This window comes from Triticum aestivum, chromosome 3B (genome assembly GCF_018294505.1).
Source record: "Triticum aestivum cultivar Chinese Spring chromosome 3B, IWGSC CS RefSeq v2.1, whole genome shotgun sequence".
NCBI classification, from domain to species: Eukaryota; Viridiplantae; Streptophyta; class Magnoliopsida; order Poales; family Poaceae; genus Triticum; species Triticum aestivum.
Genome location: NC_057801.1, coordinates 803,275,324 through 803,293,074, shown reverse-complemented (window position 1 = coordinate 803,293,074; position 17,751 = coordinate 803,275,324). Strand labels below are relative to the sequence as shown.

The 17,751-nt window shown below is 47.0% G+C and overlaps 1 protein-coding gene and 1 long non-coding RNA gene across 2 annotated transcripts; both read right to left on the bottom strand.

Annotated features, from left to right (window-relative positions):
- Window positions 1-276: 276 nt before the first annotated feature.
- LOC123072547 (uncharacterized) lies at window positions 277-3,054 on the bottom strand. Its single transcript, XM_044496120.1, has 4 exons — window positions 2,722-3,054; window positions 2,478-2,608; window positions 1,298-1,402; window positions 277-1,209 (listed from the first exon to the last, which is right to left on the bottom strand). Exons 1-4 carry the CDS (start codon window positions 3,052-3,054, stop codon window positions 669-671), a joined length of 1,110 nt encoding a protein of 369 aa, XP_044352055.1. The 3' UTR covers window positions 277-668.
- Window positions 3,055-8,924: 5,870 nt separating this feature from the next.
- On the bottom strand, window positions 8,925-11,164 carry LOC123066709 (uncharacterized). Its single transcript, XR_006431412.1, has 3 exons — window positions 10,875-11,164; window positions 9,784-9,937; window positions 8,925-9,091 (listed from the first exon to the last, which is right to left on the bottom strand). It is a non-coding gene; the product is annotated as an uncharacterized lncRNA (long non-coding RNA).
- Window positions 11,165-17,751: the final 6,587 nt, after the last annotated feature.

Below are 17,751 nucleotides of genomic sequence, written 5' to 3'. Positions count from 1 at the left end.
TAGCCAAATTTTCTCTCTCTAACCGTCGGCCGCCATTGGATGACAGTATCAATATCCCGTTGAACGTCACTATTAATAAAGGTCACTGAAGTTCTCTACAGAAAAAGGGTACTTCGAATAGGCCGCACTTCAAATAAACTTGCACACCAACGAAAACCATCCAGAGACGATAACGACAACCACCGTCCGTCGTTACCACACGGACCATTCAAAAATGTGCAAACTAGGGACCGAGCACTCTCAACACCATCACAAGTCATCAGTAAGCAAAGTATATTCACAGTAAGACTCCGTTCCCCCATTTCATTTTCATTTTGGGTTGATGGATGTAAACAACCTACCAGAATTGCCACATTGCCAGGAAAATTAGCACAGCAAGCAATTTTTGTGCCCCCCCTAATACGACACGAGTACATGACTTGAATTAAACAACTATCAGTGTGGGATAAACCGACCGACCGACCACATCGCTGCATCTGGAGCAGACTGGGTAGCAGCTCCGATGACCGACCTAACGAGTGACTCGAAGCTAAAATTAGTGTACAACGCGACAAAGTTGCCAGGATACAAGGCCCAGTTTCCTCTTCTTCGCACCGGGAGAATTATTGGAGGGGCTCCCAGGGGCTGCAGCATTCCCCGCAGCACCGTTATCTACAGAGGTTGATGGATCACCCGATCACAGGAGGACCAACCTCGAGTGGCGCTGGAGGACCAACCTCCAGTGATTCCGGTGGTGCTTCAGGTGGCGCTTCGGGAGTTTTCCCGCGGCCCAGCCTCTGCAGGAGCTTGAGGTGCTTCTCTGCAGCCGCCTTGTCAGCAGCCTCCCGCTTCTGAGCCCTTCTAGCCCGCCGTCCTGCGACATCCTTGGACACTGAACCTGATCCTGAACCTGATGCTGATCCCTCTTTCTTCTTGGGAGTCCTGGATGGAACAGCATCAACAACAGGAGGGATCACTACTGGCCTGGCCTCCCTCCGCCCCCCTCTGACGTACCCATTGTCACCCCACCTCCTGTTACCAATTCGAATGCTCGGTGACCTGCTTATGTATTCCTCATAAAGGTCATCCTCATCGCCATAGTCATATTGGTAACTGCGGTAAATGTCTTCTTCCTCCTGAGCCTCCTCGTGAGCCTCTACAGCCAGAGGCTTAAACCAAGTGGCTCTCAGAAGAAGACAGACGCTCTCATCGAACATGTAGTCATGAAGGCTGAAGAAAAGAAACAAGCATCAAGCCAAAAGTCTACCTGAAATAACTGTGCCTGCCACATATACTAAAGAAATAACAAAGGGGTTACCAGCTATCAAGAGAGCGATGCACACTGAGGAACTCAAACGGGTGCTTGCATTGGGGGCAAACTGGTGTCTGCTTGTAGGATGCCCACCTCAGAATGCAAGTGACGCTGCATCGCATAATGAATTCAAACAAAATAAGTGAGCAGTCATAAACAAACAAAACAATTTGATCATAAAAGAGCAAAAGAAATGTGATAGTCATTTACAAACAAAACAATTATCATAAAAGAGCAAAAGGAAGTTGTGATAGTCATTTACAAACAAAACAATTATCATAAAAGAGCAAAAGGAAGTTGTGAAATATGTATCACCGTCAATGTGTATTGACCAAAAAGATGTGATTTACTAACACATTGCCCAACAAGATGTGATTTACTAACTAATCAAAGTTTCCCACATAAAGTGCTAAGCAAATAACAATAACACAAATGGTTCTTCAGGTCAATGTCGATGCATACATATAGATATCTGCATATCTCACAAGAAGAGAATCATTTTAGCATATAGTAACGGATAAATCCTGGACCCCATCAGCAATGTTGACAACAAAACAACTCTTGAATATGGAACGTGGTTGGTTGGAAGGAAATAGACAGCCAACTGCACATGCAAACCAAGATGAGGAACCTATTATACTCCATTACCAGCTACCAGAAGCTTACAAATTCGAACCGGTTCATCACTGATCACAACCATAAATACAGCCAACAACCCTGGAATACGAAACATGGTTATCGGGACACAAATAAGGAGCTGCACATGGAAACCAAGATGGGTAACATGCTAGAATCCATACCAAGCACCCAAAGCCTACAAATTAGGCTCAGTTCATAAATAATGAGAAGACCTTTAATAGGGTGGGTGGGCTGGCAATGCTAAATACAGCTTCTAGCAGCAAAAAAAAAATAGCACTCTCCCCAAATTTTAGCGGATAAGGGGAAAAGTGTACTGGAGTGCATAAATTAGTGCTTGTAATTCATGGGCATGGCCTCGGTTGATACAGATTAGTACGAATCTAATGCGGAATATTCGTCTGAATTTACAAATCTCTATCAAACACATCACTAAAGTGTTCAAATCATCTACGAGACAAACGCAGGGAATGATAATCTACCACACGAATTGGATACCAAGTGTGAAATCGGGTGAGGGGAAGGGGATCGGAGGGAGAGGGGTGCGAACCAGTAGGCGTGGTCGCAGCCCTTGACGAGCGCCGTCTCCTGGAGCGGGATCCTGTCGAGGCAGATGGCGCACACCCCGCAGCCCCCCGCCGCCCGGTCGCCGCCGACCCCGCCGCCCACGGCCGCCGCCGCCTGGCACGAACAAACAAGCCAAACCAGATCAGATCAGATCGCCGAGCACCCACCCACCGACGGAGAGCAGATTCGATCGGGGAGACCTAGCGAGGTAGCGAGCGGGCACGCACCTTGTCGTTGAGGGGGATTGGAGCCGGGAGGGACGCGGCGGAGGAACCGGCGGCGGCGGCGGCCATGTCGGTCGGCGGTCGGGGCGGTAGGTTTTCTCCTTTCCTTTCCCCCTGTGCGGAGATCGTTTGATTTGGTGGGGGGACGGGGTCGGGTGGGGGAGGGGAAAGGGGGCCGTCGCGGGGACGCGGGGTTGGGAGGGGGGATCGGTGGGGGGAGAATAGATGCCCTCCGTTTATTCGCTCGGCGTGACAGCGGCTTGGGCGCCACGCTTGCTGGCTTCCGCGGTGGTCAATGAACGAACGCGCGGACGGGAGCGAATGGGCATAGCCCATGAGGGCATGACCAACGCTCCATGCTGGAGTGCTGCCCTACAGTCCACGTTGGATGAAAAGGGGACAGAGAGAAAAGAGTGCTGCCTGCAGAGCCAAACGGACTCTTGCAGAGGAGGCTGGTGCTTCAACCAAAAAGAAGAAGAAAAGAAGAGGAAAGTGGAAAAATCATATGCAAAGGGTAGCAGAGGACCACAACAAACATGTGCAGCCATGGATTTAGAGGGAAAAGAAGATGACGAGAGAGAGAATATAGGAGGGACCATACGGTGAATGAAGGGGATGCTTAATCTACTTGCTCCTACGTGGATCTTGGGGCATCACCATACCACTGCCCCCATTGTACATGCCCTGAGAAGAGAGGTGGCCATGTGTCGTTGGGCTGACATGAGGTGGGCATGCACGGGCTCTCGTTCCGCCACGCAGACGAGCAAGTCCCGCTTGGATTCTCTTCTGGGGCTCTCGGCCTACACGAGTTTCGGCCCTGCACGGTTTCTTCTTCGCATGCCATGACGTACGTACATCTAATCTGGCCCTTACTCTCTAGAGGTGTTCGGGCGAAAACACTAGCGAAGGCCAACTTTACCGCGCGATCCCATCCCGTCCGGCCCGTCCGTTTAGGGTAAAATAAACAAATCGGACGGCCCAACGCGCGGGAGCAAACGGACTTTTGTCCGTTTTGTGTCCGCTTCCGATCCATCCCCAGCCCAAGTTTGCGCCGATTTCGAGGTGAAACGGACAAAGGGCAGACGGGCGGGACGCGCGTGCTTGTCCACCCCTGGCCCGCCTGTCGGTGACACAAAGCAACCCCCCTCCCCCCCACGCCCTCTTTGGCGCCATTTCCCCCCAAACCCTCCCACGTCCCGCCATCCCCCTCCCTCCCCCGTCCATGGCCGACGTCCCGCACTGGATGGCCAAGAAGAAGAAGGCCAAGGCGCCCAGGAAGCCGCGGTCGGAGTGCACGCCAGAGGAGATCGTCAAGTTGGACGCGGAATCGGCGAGGAGGAGGAGCCGGAGGGCGGTCGCCAAGGACAACATCGCCGCGGCCAAGTTCGCCGCCGACCGCGCTGCGATTGAGGCCGCGCGGCGCAAGGCCGAGGTCGAGGAGAAGGAGGCCATCGTCAACAAAGCGCACGCCCTACTCATGATGGGCATTTGTCCTCCGGCCGGTTTCTCTGGAGCGTGAACTAGGCCGCTGGGATTTGAAACGTTGTTGTTTGAAAAATGGAGGCGGACACGATAGGGCCAAAGGACGAGACCGCGCGCTGGGCGCACGGCCACTGTATCCCAGTACAGGCCCGGACACGACCCCATCGCCCTACCCAAATGGACAGAATCCGGGCAAAACGGACGTCCGTTTGGGGTCACTCGGTGGAGTTGGCCTAAGGAGTACTCCTTACAAAGATCACTCAACTTCCTCAGGTTGCGACAAGTGGCGCGCTGTATGTGCGCCACTTGTCGCAACCTGGGAGTTTTCCCTTTTTTCGTAGATCCGTTTATTCAAAATATTTTATCTCTTAAACCGTGCGTCCAAATCTCGAACTGATTTCGCTGTGGATTACTTGTGTCGAGATCTTCGAAACTAGATTCCATGATAGGTTTTGACGAACTTTTTTTTCACAAAAAAATGGACGAAAAAACAGAACCGGGAGCACGGGTTTTTTCCCTTTTCGAAAAAGGCATGCCGTGCCTCTGACGAAATCACAAACGTGCTCTCGCGAAAGCAAAACCGTGACTCTCGCGAAAGAAATAAAAAACAAAAAACATGTTTTTTTTTCATTTCCGAGGAGGCACAGCCGTGACTCTCGCGGAAGCTCAACCGTGCCTATCGCGGAAGTAAAACCGTGACTCTTGCGAAAGAAAAAAACAGAAAACGATTTTTTTTCGTTTCCGAGAGGCACGGCCATGACTCTCGTGAAAGCAAAACTGTGCCTCTCGCGGAAGCAAACTGTGACTTTCACGAAAGGAAAAAAATGCGTTCTTGCACAAAAGAAAAAATTTCAAAATAAAATTTTGGTCGAAAAGCTAGGGAAGACCGGTGGAAAACCAAAACGTTTAAAAAGTTGAAAGCGCGTGCGGAAAAATAAAAAAAATTCGAAAGGAGCGCCCAGAGCGCGACACGTGACGAATGGCTGAGAGTGCGCCAAGTGGCGGTGATCGTTGCGAGGCTCCCAAAGGAGTGATCATTAATTAGTTGCTCCTGTGTTCGGGTGCGTCCGTGAATAGTGATCAATCACCTTTTAAATTTAAATTTTCATAGTCATGTCCCTATGTTCTGCTATGCATTCGGTCACATGCATGTGGACGGTGAATATGAAGTGAGAGAAAGAAGACCAAGAATAAATAAAGAGAAAAAGTGGTGGATGCTGGGCCAAATGCTATGAGGCGGGCGCATGACTACTGACCGGACAGGTCTGGTCGTAACTCATATTCATCCCATATATAAGGCCAATATGAAGAGTGCCGGATAGCCCGGACATTTAAGGAGGCTTTGAGGGATTCGATTGGATCAACTTTTTTCTTCTCTCTCCTATTCGGTCAGTGGTCTTGCGTCCGCCCAATCAATTTGAAGAGTACAACTGTAGATGCTCTAAGCCCGACGCTCAGGGCATCTCCAGCCGTTCGGCCCCCCAGGGCACCTAAATAGAGCGGTCTGGGGACGTGTCGGCGCTAGTTCGGCCCCTGGGGGTGACCTAACTCCCAGTCACGCCCCAACGCGCCGGCCCCAGGATGCGGAAAATTTAAACTTGGTCGTTCCCACTCTCAAAAGACACCGCAAATCCGGCGGCTGGCGTTACAAAAAACAGAGCGCCGCCGCCGCAAGTTCGCGTGCGCAACGATTCATTCGGCGGGGTCGGCTCCAGGCGTTGGCGGAGTCGGCGTGCGCGGGCTCGTCGGTCTCGGAGCTGCTTCGGTGCTGGGCTGCGTCGGCGCGGCTTCGACACTGCTGGGCGGCGATGTAGAGGCGTCGTTCGGGCTTGGCGTCCGTGTGGTCGTGGGCGTCGTCGGCGTCGGCGCCGTTGCCGTCGGCAGCTCGTTCAGGATGAGGCCGCGCTGCACCAGGTACCACGCCTTGAGCTTCTCGTCGTTGCTCTGGAGCATGTCCGCCCCGCCCATCAGAAAAGCCATGTCGGTGTTCCTCTTCTTCGCGGCGACGTTCGTCCGGAGCAGGTCGAGCTTGATGGCGTTGTTCTTCATTAGCGACGACCACCGCGCCTCGGTCTTCTCTTCGCGTAGGACGGCCCGGGCCTGGGCGTCGGCGAGGCAATGCTCGATGGACTCCTGCACTCGCGCGGTTGCCACGTCGGCGTTTTTCCCCTTCTTTGCCAATTTGTGGCCGTCCGGCCGCCCCTCTGACGCGCCCGGAGTCATCGCGTCCGGCTTGTATGTCTCCTTGGCATCGGTGTGGACGCGTAGGCGGCGGACGGCGAGTAGTTGTATGGAGGGTACTGCACGCCGACGAAGGCGGGCGAGGGCGTGCGCGTAGCGGGGTGACCATGAGGGATGGTCACGTTTGGGTTGAACGCACCGTGCGCGTCGCCGTCGGTGTAGCCGGGCGACGATGAACCCCATGGGGATCCGGCGCCTTGTTGTCCCCAAGGCGCGTACTGGGCGTGGCTGACGACGGGTGGATTCATCCCCGCCTGGTCGACCGATGAGGAAGACGCCGCCGCGCGCGCCGCGTTGTCGCGGGCCTTTTTGGCTATGGCCCTGTTCCGCCTGTCGGCGGTGACTGCTTCGTGTCGCTGAACTTCCACCCTCCACTCGGCGTTCGACAGGCCCGGTGGCTTCGATGGCGGCGCCCTCGGCTTCCTCTGCTTCGGCTGGGCCACGGCGCCAGTCGCGGTTGCCGCTGCGCGCGGCATGGCGTACTTCTTCGACGGCATGGCGTACTTCTTCGCGGCGAGCGGGAGGGGGTTTGGCGGGAGAAAGGGAGAGAATGGCGGGAGGAAGGCGAGCGAGCGGGAGAGATGCGAGGGAAAAGCGTCAAGAAACGATGGGAAAAGGCCCTCGGATCGCCTCCAGGGTGGGCCCACACGCCTTTTTCGCTTGTGCCGGCTCCCCAAGCGCCCCCCAGGGCGCCGGGTTCGGCCTGGGTCCACCGGCACCAATTTTGGTCCGAGCCGGCGAAAAACGGACTTCTAGGGGCGCGACTGGGGCCTTTTTTTGGCGCCGGCGCGGCAAAATCGCCTGGGAAGGGCCTGTTGGGGGCGCGGGTAAAGATGCCCTCACGGGCAACTATCGAGAAGACCACCATCGAAAACAAAATCAGCCACTATCGAAAAGTCTAAGCAAAACTTAAATTCATACTCTTAGCCTACATTGAACCTTGACTTCAAAATCCATGAAGCCCGCACCCTATACTCTTCAACGCCGGAATATCCCAGTCAGTTTATGCTAAATGCTCGTTCGGCACAGCAGAAAAATGACGATAGCTAGAGGATCACACGTTATCCTCAGTGACTACTTGGGCCCGTTATTTATTTAACTAGTCGCCAACCCGTGCATTCGCACGGGTTAGTTATTTCAAATGATAGACATTTTAAATTCCAAACTTTTTAGCTTTTGGATATTGTTTAGCGTCCAACACATATGGAACCAATTATAGTTTGAAATTTTAAAATTTGGTACTAATATAATTTAGACGAACATATACATTTTATTTAATTTCAGTGTGATTTCATACTATTTAGTCCATATTTTATCCTACTTATGTGGCAATTCCATGCCTATACATTATATAGATAATTAGAATTGCAAAATTCAAATTTTGGTATCAACATGGTTTAAACGAACATATAAATTTATTTTCATTTTTGTGTAATTTCATAGTATTTTAGTCAATATTGTATCCTAGTTATGTAGGGATTGCATGCCTTTACATTGCATAGACAATTTAGTAATCAATAGTTACTACTCCGTGCGTTCCTTGATATAAGGTGTATAGATTTTTGAGAAAAAAATCGAAATATAAAGTGTACTGCGCTGCACCACTCGTTTGGATAATTTTTTGAGGGATTTGTTTACATTTCCTTATATCACGCAAGCTCCTCTATTTTCTCATGTCAATTAGTCATGTGTAATGTCGCCCAAAACTTATGAAATTTTCCCTCCATGTGTGTTCTTTAATTTCCGTGCCAAAAACTATACACCCTATATTTAGTAATAGAGGGAGTACAATATTGAGGTATGTTTCTTTGTTTTCAGAGTTGGCTTAAATTGCCAAGTTTGTAAGCTCAGATTACCTTGCTTCCTAGTGCTAGATATGTGAGCACTAACCAAGAAAATTCCTATCAAGAAATTATGAGGTTCAATGGTATGAACATCATAAGAATATTAAACTGCGGACGACACTATGAACTGTAGCTACGTCAATCTTGGTAAATTCCCCGTGACTGCAAAATATACATTGTCGAAATTAAATTAATGAAAGATTAGTGAAAAAGGAACAAACATGCTGATGACAAAACACCATAAGTTCGATGAATTTATATGGCGGACATATCCTTCTAATATATGAGGATGTCAAGAATTATTATGATTTTTTGTTAGGACACTCCACATGATTTGGTGATGGATGCATGTGATTAAGGAATAGAAGGTGATTCTCACACAAATTTAGCATATCGACATAGCTAAATCTTTCTTATCAATTTTATATAAATTATGTATACATCGTTTGTGCCAGCATGAATTTCGCGTGTCAATTTGTGATATACTTATTTTGATAAATTTGCAAAAAATTATGCACAAACTAAGTAATTATGCTTTCTCTCAAACTAAAATGGATTTCTGTTATTCTATCATGTTTAGATCAAAAAAAAACTACAAATAAAATACATCTATGACTTACTCTATTTCCGCAGACCGATTCTCATAATGATGTGACATCATTTGCTAATTAAATTATTAAAAGATGTTTATTCACTCGTACGTATATCCTACATGAAAAATTTGTATGTGTTGCTTGGATGAAGCGGATGACAATCCCTCCGTGCCTCTGCTCATGGTCCTGGATTGGGTGGATTTCCGTGTCAACCTGCATGACAGTGGAGAAGCTTTGGTTAGAACTGCAAGCGAAATCAGGAAGACCACTTCTAAGTTCCAACGAAATCCAGAACACATCTACTCTTGATTTGTAATGTATGAAGCCATCATCACTATATCTCGCACCTGCTCCTCGTTCACTACTGCTGACTCTTGCACTACAAACTGCACCAAACAAAGCAATGCCTAGGAAACAGCACGACACACATGGTTCTATTCCAATCACATGAAGCAGCAGATCCAAGGAAAAGATAACCTTTCAATATCTGGACATGCCGGCACAATCAGGAAGATCACTTCCAAGTTCCAATGAAATCAAGAGCACATCTAGTCCTTATATTTCTAATGGATGAAGCCATCATCCCTATATGTGGCACCTGCTCCTCGTTCACTACTGCCGGCTCTTGGGCTATAAATCCACGAAACCAAGGCAATTTCTGATCTCCAGGAAACAACACGATGCAGATGGTCTCATCCAATGACTTGAAGCCGCAGATTCAAGGAAAAGGCAACCTTTCAATTTCGAATACATGGTCCATCCACTCTTGGTCGTTCCATGCATGTGTGGTTGCATGCCGGCTGGTGTTGTAGGTACATAGTGACACATACTACACTTGAAAGGCTATCATTCAGGAGCATAAAAATTAATTGGAAACAAACATTTGCATGTAAGTTACTTGGTACCTGCACTGAGAGGCCATGTTGCATGCTCGCGGCATACTGCATATATCACAATGAGAAGCAGAAGAGCAATCGGTGGAAGGACTCTGCAGTGCTGCTAGTGGATCGTGGTGCGCCAAGTAAGTAGACGATCCAGCCCGTTGATTGATAATTTTTTCTGTGTGACAAAAGCCAGATCAATGAATAACTGTTAATGATTTGTTGCGGATTCCCTCATTCATGCTTTATGTATGAGATTGATGGCATGAATATTGTCTCAAGTAAACTTGTATGTGCCAAATCAACAAACAAAATCAGCACTTCTGATAAGAGATTCTAATCAATCCATTGGCTCCCGATCAAATTCGCCCAAGTCTACAGTTAAACAAAAACTGCATATGAAATCAATAGACAACACACATAAAGAAAATGAACAAAATATGAATGTATACATCCCTGGTGCTACATTAACTCCAAGTCCAACCTCAGTGTAGCAAATATAGTCTAATTCTATACAGACTGATAAACTTTCAATTAATTAATTACAACAAATTTGTATTTGTGTGTACCGATGATTCGCAAGAAAAGGCATCAAGAATACAACACGGTGCAGCTCTGCGGTTACGGCGAAAACTACATGGCCAACAACACCTACGTGCCCAACCCGGATGCCCTTGCCGCTACCCTTCCCAGTTCCCAACAACAGTTTCTCGTCCCTGCAGCACTTCGCGACCTGATCTGCTGACCAATCCCTAGATGAATTGCACTCAACTCAAATTAGATTATGTTTTTCCAGTAAGAGCAGCCTAGATTTTTGGGAAGTCGGTTCATTACTTTTGGCATCTGCACCTATAGGGTACACACGTCCAGATTATAATCTCTATACATGCATGTATGTGCAATGTCTATGGAACTAAGCATCAGCTATTAGCAGCACATTGATAATTAGTTTATTTGTAGGGTTAGAGGATAGACTGTTTAGTACGTACTTGATGGAATGGAATAAAACCAGGCATTGGCAGTTTCCTTGAAAAATCAATCGTAGAGGACCATCGGTGGAGGCAGCCAGCTACACAACATACGCAGTAAATAAACTGGTTGAGCAACATACAAACCTGATTCCAAAGAGAAGAGATAACGCAACTGGCTGCCGCCCGCTACAGTTTAGGAGGAAATCGACCCAGGCATAGAGGCCATGGACCGGCACAGACAGCTTCTCCAGCTTGCAGTTGCGAAACGTATCTATCGAGAACAGAATTCTGAGGTCGTACGGCTGCTGGATAGAACTTCCTCCATGATAGATCATCTTCCTTTTTTTCTTTTTGAAAGCTCCATGGCTGGTCGTCGAAGAGGAGGGTATGACTTAATTTTTCAGGAGGAGATTTTCTTTGCAGGGATGAGCACACCAAATCCATGCCAATCGGGAAGTTTTAGTTCTGAAAACACATCAAGTTAACATTGGCATCATGCTAGCTATCAACCATCATGTACGTTCACAATCACCTTCTTTCGTCTGGTGTCTCTTAGGTGGCCTACATGCCGTCGTTTTCATCTAGTGAGCAACTCCATCTCTTCGTCCTCAAGAAGCCACCGGTGTTCGCATGTCCCACATGGACATGCGGCCAAGAGCTGCACGCTAGCAACAATGATGATAAGATGGGTCTTTTCATTTTTGAAGAATCCATGTTTCTCACGGCAGGGATTGCACCACCCTCCAAGAAAAAGGAGCGTGCACCATAAAATTCGTTACATTGTGCAAGCCAGCGATCTTTTCTTTGAATAGTTTTTTTCTTCTAAGAAACCATGTATTTGTTTGAAGTGTAGATATTTCTCTGAGCGGTAAAAAAAAGATACCTTTGAATAACGTGATGGCATAGATGGCTATTTTTCAAGTATAATTTCAAAGATATAATGTTTAAGCTGAAAAAATACATGGGTTAATCTAAACCGTTATAATTCGGTCCCACTGGATTAACGGCTCGTAAATTTTAATTAATGTGGTAATTTCTTGGGAGTCTGTAATTAGTATAGGTATATAGAGGTATAGATAGATAGATAGATAGATAGATAGATATAGATATAGATATAGATAGATAGATAGATTTAGGGACAGTAAAACTGAGCCTAAACCCAGCCCTCACAACGATTTGAGTTTTAGGCCGTCCAATTTCGCGATCTGAGAGATTCTGGCCATCAGATATCGTGGTAACACAATCTAACCCACACTCTGTTTGATCTGGCCCAGCTGTCCTGTGGGTTGCTGCTCCAAAGGCCGAAACGAAGGCCTAGTGCACTGGGCCTTCGGACAGCCGCCAGGCCCATTCCAGCGCAAAGGACTCCAGTACTGGGCTTGCGAGCGCGTCCTCCACTCCCAATTCGGTTGGGTGAATAAAAAGTCTCGATTCCAGGCGCAGCGGGAGCGACCGCACCGAATCCATCCACCCCGGGTTGTAGGAGCAGAGAGAAGGCAATTCATCCGGTCTGTCCCGAGTGGAGACGCGGTCGAATCCATTGAGTCCGGATTCCAGGCGCTCAAAGGATCCAATTCATCCGGTCCGGATTTGAGCCGCACAGACGAGCCGCCGCTTCGGTCAATTCAGTCCACCTGAGATGCGTGATGGACCGAGGCAAGTACATCCGTGCGCTGGGATCGACCGGAGGAGCAGGATCCGGGTCCAGACGATGCAGTCCAGAGCTAAAGCGAAGAGGCGGACGATGCGGTCCGAGTCCTGCCGATGCAATTGAGAGCTCAAGCGACGAGGCGCACGATGCGGCTAAAGAAAGTTGGGGACGAGGGCGATAATGGCAGCTGCATCGTCTGCATGAAACGGCTTTGCTTTCTCTTGAATCTCGCAGTCATGGCCTATTCATGCCTGGTAATGTTACAGTCGTTTCCTATGGTCAGTGCTATTATATAATGCTTCACCCCTCCGAGTCTTTCCACACCCTCTACACTTGGCATCAACATCTTATTCAGCATCATGCTCAGGTATCTTTCCTGTAAATTGCATGAAAAAATTACATTGTCCTCATATCCTCTCAAAGGAAGTCTCCTCATATCCTCTCATGTCATACAGGTGATCTTGGTCGATTGATTTGAGTAGATTCTGGAGCTTCGTACTCTCATGTTTTTTTCTCAACAATCCATCATCTAAAATGGCTTTTGGACAGATAACCTCCTGAAGAAAATGCGTTTAATTGCTGCCAGATGGAAGGTCGACGGGGTTGACTGGCTCGATCCAGCCAAGCGCGATGCAGGCGACGCGCGGATCCTTGCATACAACCGACACACATGATCTGTCTACGAGGGGATCCATCTGACGCGTGTGATCCTTTGGGATTTGAAGAAGGCAATTAATCTTCAGTTTCTAGAGTCGTTCATGGTGGATGATGTATGCCGGTCGTTGACGGCGATTAATGAAGGTGTGTGTCTTTCTATTTTCCAACCTGTGTTGTACTGTATAATATAAGCTCCCTCGCTTGTTCCTCTCAATGACCGTCCTTGCTCCTTTTCTACTGAATCACTCTCTTACCCTGGCAGCACAGTTCTCGGCTAGGTCGGCATCTGTCTTTGTTTTGCCCCTTTCCTGTACTATCCCTTCTTCCACCCATGTTAATATCTTTCCATTCCTATCCCGCGCAGGTGGTGACTGTTGTTTCACGCTGGTGAGGAGATATTGCACAAAGCTTAGGTGACCAAAATCCACCCCTCAGTCAGATTGGGACATCTAAAATACCCACCAATCAGGTAAAACCTTGTATATGAGGGTACAATGAACACTTTTTTTGTCAATAGAATTCTTGATCAACTACTACTGTGTTGTTGATGCTTGTCTTTTTTCAAGATTTTGCTTCAGTTTAGGTCAAACATCAATTGGTTTCAGGGTAATCTTTATTCTTATCATCTTTACGTATTACAGCAAAATATGTACTCTAGATTAGGATGTCGTCATGGAAATCATTTATCTGAACATAACAAAGACGAGTTAGAAGTTGGGGATAGAGAAGTAGTACAAGAATGCAATTTATCGTGTAGGGCTGCATCGGCATATTGTAAAAAAAATTGAAACATGTGAGCCTACAAGCAGATGTAGTCCATTTTATGATACACCAAATATTTATGTAGTATATTGTTCATGTCAGGAAGATTGTAATTATGGACAGAGGAGAGGAATAAATGGGAGCAGGTGGAGTGGAATTTGAGTAGGTGGTGGAGCAGAATTTGAGTAGGTGTCGAGTTCATTAGCTCTGGCCATTTGATCAGATATTCTAAATGGGGCCTTATGTAGAGTGAATGTTAGCTACAGGAGCACATCTCTCTGTATGGAGTGAATTCGATTGAGAAGCTAAACATGTACATTATCTCTATCTTTGTACTTAGTCCTTGTTCTATTTGATAGTCGACTTTACAGGTAATGTAAAGCTTGCAATTTTGCCTTTTAAGAATTCGTGCTATTTCTATTTTTGCAGCGAACACAATGGAATACATGTGGCAGTTGTTGACCAGACTTGAGTCTAACAAATGAGCAGTACCTATGACCGCATCCGTGTAGGATGAACATGATGTATACCCCAAAAATTGTTGACCTGTTAAGTATATTTTCGTGGCATGGATGCTAAAGTCCGAGCAGGTAAATCAGAAGCTACTGCAGCTACTTGACTGCAAGATGCAGTTTTGTTGTGCATGACGCATGCTGCTAGAGCTATGAGATGAGTTTGACTCCACTAAGCTTTGTTAAGTCCCCTTCGTGGGGAAACTGATTGTATGAATGGATCGGTTAGTTTTACTAAGGTTAGTGCCAGTAAGTTGAATTGTTTCTATATAGAAAATGAAATGTTAGTGCCATTGTTCTATTCCTTATTGGATTCCAGTAAGTTGAATCGGTTTGGATAAAATTAAAGTGTTAGCGACTTGCAATTTGCACAATATGGATGCCTGTATTCCTCATTTTCTATTCAATTAAAATCAGTGTAGGTTCATTATGTTATGACCTGAATCTTGATGTGTTGTACAATAGTATAAGTGTAACGTCTGATCTTTAGAAAATGCTTAATGCAGGAATGGTTGAAAGTATACAAATATATTGTCAATGAAGTAAAGAGCACCCAATGAACCCAAAAGAAGGAAGTATTCTTATACAAAATCATACTATTGCCAACCTTCTTAACATCTAACACATTCCTAGGAGCATAATAATCAACTTAAAATATTTGTTCCACCAGTAACTAACATGCTTGTGAAAAAATAAACATGCACAAACGCACACACCGTCAGTTAAATTTCGGGTCAAACAACATGATTCATTGGTGTGAGCATGTTAAATATAATGTGTGATTATATGATGATTAAATTAGTACATTTAGATATAATTGCATCAATCACTAATATTATAATGTAAAATGACGGGCGCAGCAATGCGCGCCGGCAACGATCTAGTGTGTCATATTTTCCTCCTCCTTTTCTCGGTTTCTATTTCCTCCACCAGATTCTAATGGCCGACGTTGAGCTCCTCATCTTTTTTTTCCTGCCTCATGGATCAGGTTTTTGCATTGGTCGAGCTCCAACCGAAATGCCTTGGAGAATAGGTTATCGTACAGTGGTACAATCCAGTGATACGAGAAGTTTTCAATATCGAACGGGGTCCAGGGCGGACAAGTTGTTGCTGCCGAGGTCCAGTGTCTTGAGATGTGTGAGATTCGTGAAGAATGGTGCTAGCTTGCCATCAAGATTGTCTATGTAAGTCAGGAATATGAGGAGTTTGTCAAGATAGCTGGTGCAAGAGGGATTTGGGTCGGTGAGGTTGTTGGCGTTGAGGCCAAGCGCACACATCATCGAGCAGTTTTTTTTCGAGAGTACGCCAAAAGCATACCGTATTTTTATAGAAGGAGAGAAAGTTGATTACAAGAGACCGTGCAAGACGACGAATCGTCAAGACGGGAACTCCGACTCCAAACACGGGGACCAAAGCCTACTCTCTCACAAACCTAGGTATACCCTCGACTCCTACTCCCGCCAATTTACATTGCTTTATCTCTTCTAGTATTTTGAGCACTAGCGCCGCGTCCGACCTGATTTGACCATCTCTATGAAACACCCTAGCGTTCCTTTGCTTTCAAAGGTGCCAAGCAGTGGCGATGACAAAAGAATCAAAACCTCTCTTAACCTTTCCATGAAAGGATGCACGTGTCCTCTCCCACCATGCCAAGAAGGTGTCCTCATGGTTTGGAATTTGGATGTTAACTTGCAGGGCCTCGAAGCATCCGTGCCAAACTTGTCTCGCATATACGCACTACGCGAGAATGTGATCCACCGTGTCCTCGTCCTGATCACACATAAAGCAAGACGAGGTAGTCTCTTGCAGCCCATGCCTAGCTATGTGGTCCGATGTCCATAGCCGATATTGAGAGGCCAGCCAAGCGAAGATTTTGCATTTTAGTGGCGCCCAACTTCTCCAAATTTGGTTAGCGGTGGCTGATCGGGTTAGGCCTAGACACATCCTGTTGTATGTGGTCTTCCCCGAGTAAGTGCCAGATTCATCGCACGGCCAACACTACTAGGAAAAGGCATGCTAGTGGCGCACCAGTTTTGCCTACTAATGGCGCACTACTGGTGCGCCACTAGCATCATGCCATTAAAATTAAATTTTAATGGCGCACCATTGGTGCGCCATTAGTATCTGGTGTTCTAATGACGCACCACGCAGTGCACCATTAGTATAGCCCACAGTGCGTCATTAGAATGCCTCCCGGGGGCCATATGTACCCATGTGTTTTGGCATACTAATGGCGCACCAGTGGGTGATGCGCCATTAGTGTGATTATCACAGTGCGCCATTAGTGTCTTGTGTGGTGCGCCACTAGTATGAATATTAGGGATTATTATTTTTTTCTGATATTTTCACAGGTTACAAAATATATTATTGAACAGAATTTAGACAACACCACACAGCAACAACAGATTCATCGAATACAAGAGAAGATTAGTCTCCGAATACAATTCATCAATATTAGTCTCAGAATTCAAAAGACCGAACAAAGAGAGAACACTACAAGTCTCGAGACCGCGAGTAGCGAGTTTGTCTTCACATTACAAGTCGATATCGATCATCTAAACTACCATCACATAGAAGAGAGCTGCGGTCATCACGATGAGCATCATCGTGATGAAACTAGTCTTCACCCGGTTCCTCCAACGCTCCCTCCTCTCTCCCGCTAGATAGCGGGCGTATCTAGATTCCGCCTCCATCCTAGTGGTGTACCTTTTGTAACTGTTACCGCTGAAACGGTGAACCTGTCTCCGACACTCCTCCCAGTCGTCGTAGACTCCGGGAACCTTACCCTTGTACACGACATACAACAGCATCTCTATGCACAAGCCAAACAACAGACAATACATAAGCAATATATAAGTATGCAACAAAAGGATCGGAAGAGAAAAGCAAGACATTAATAGCACGATTCATGGTCCTACTAATAAATAGCATCGATTACATCTAAGTTGAACGACTGTCCAAACAAAGAGACATACAAGTTCATTAAAGTCTAATTACAACATGAGCTAATCGATGTTTCAGAACTACAAATAGCATCACTACTTTCGACTCGACTCATGGGACCGAAGCGTGGATGAAGCCGCTGTCTTTCATGATGGTCATGAAGTCGCGGGCGTTGTCAGCCTGCATTTGAAGTGTTGTGTCTATCTCACTGTTGGACGGTTGCTCTCTGACGTAGAAATGCCCCGAGGTACGAAGGACATCTTGATGGATGATTTCTGTAAACTCCGACTGGATGCGAAAGAATTCTTGTCGGAGGTCCGCGTCCTGGATTGCCGCCGAGCTTGCGGCCCAATCTTTGACATTATTTAGTAGCAGAAGGTGATTATGGTCCCGTATGATCGCCCTCATGTGATGGAGGGCGTAGTAGGCATCCTTCTGACCGCCAGGCGGCTGCTTGACGCAGGGGAACATCGTATTGTGGGTGAACACGTGCCTG

What these genes read in the sequence shown, in the direction of transcription:
- LOC123072547 (XM_044496120.1), bottom strand. Translation starts at nt 3,054, where the DNA reads ATGGGCTATGCCCATTCGCTCCCGTCCGCGCGTTCGTTCATTGACCAC. An exon ending in CAATCCCCCTCAACGACAAG is followed by an intron (nt 2,609 to 2,721) that starts GTGCGTGCCCGC and finishes TGTTCGTGCCAG; the next exon opens with GCGGCGGCGGCCGTGGGCGG. An exon ending in CATCGCTCTCTTGATAGCTG is followed by an intron (nt 1,210 to 1,297) that starts GTAACCCCTTTG and finishes TCTTTTCTTCAG; the next exon opens with CCTTCATGACTACATGTTCG.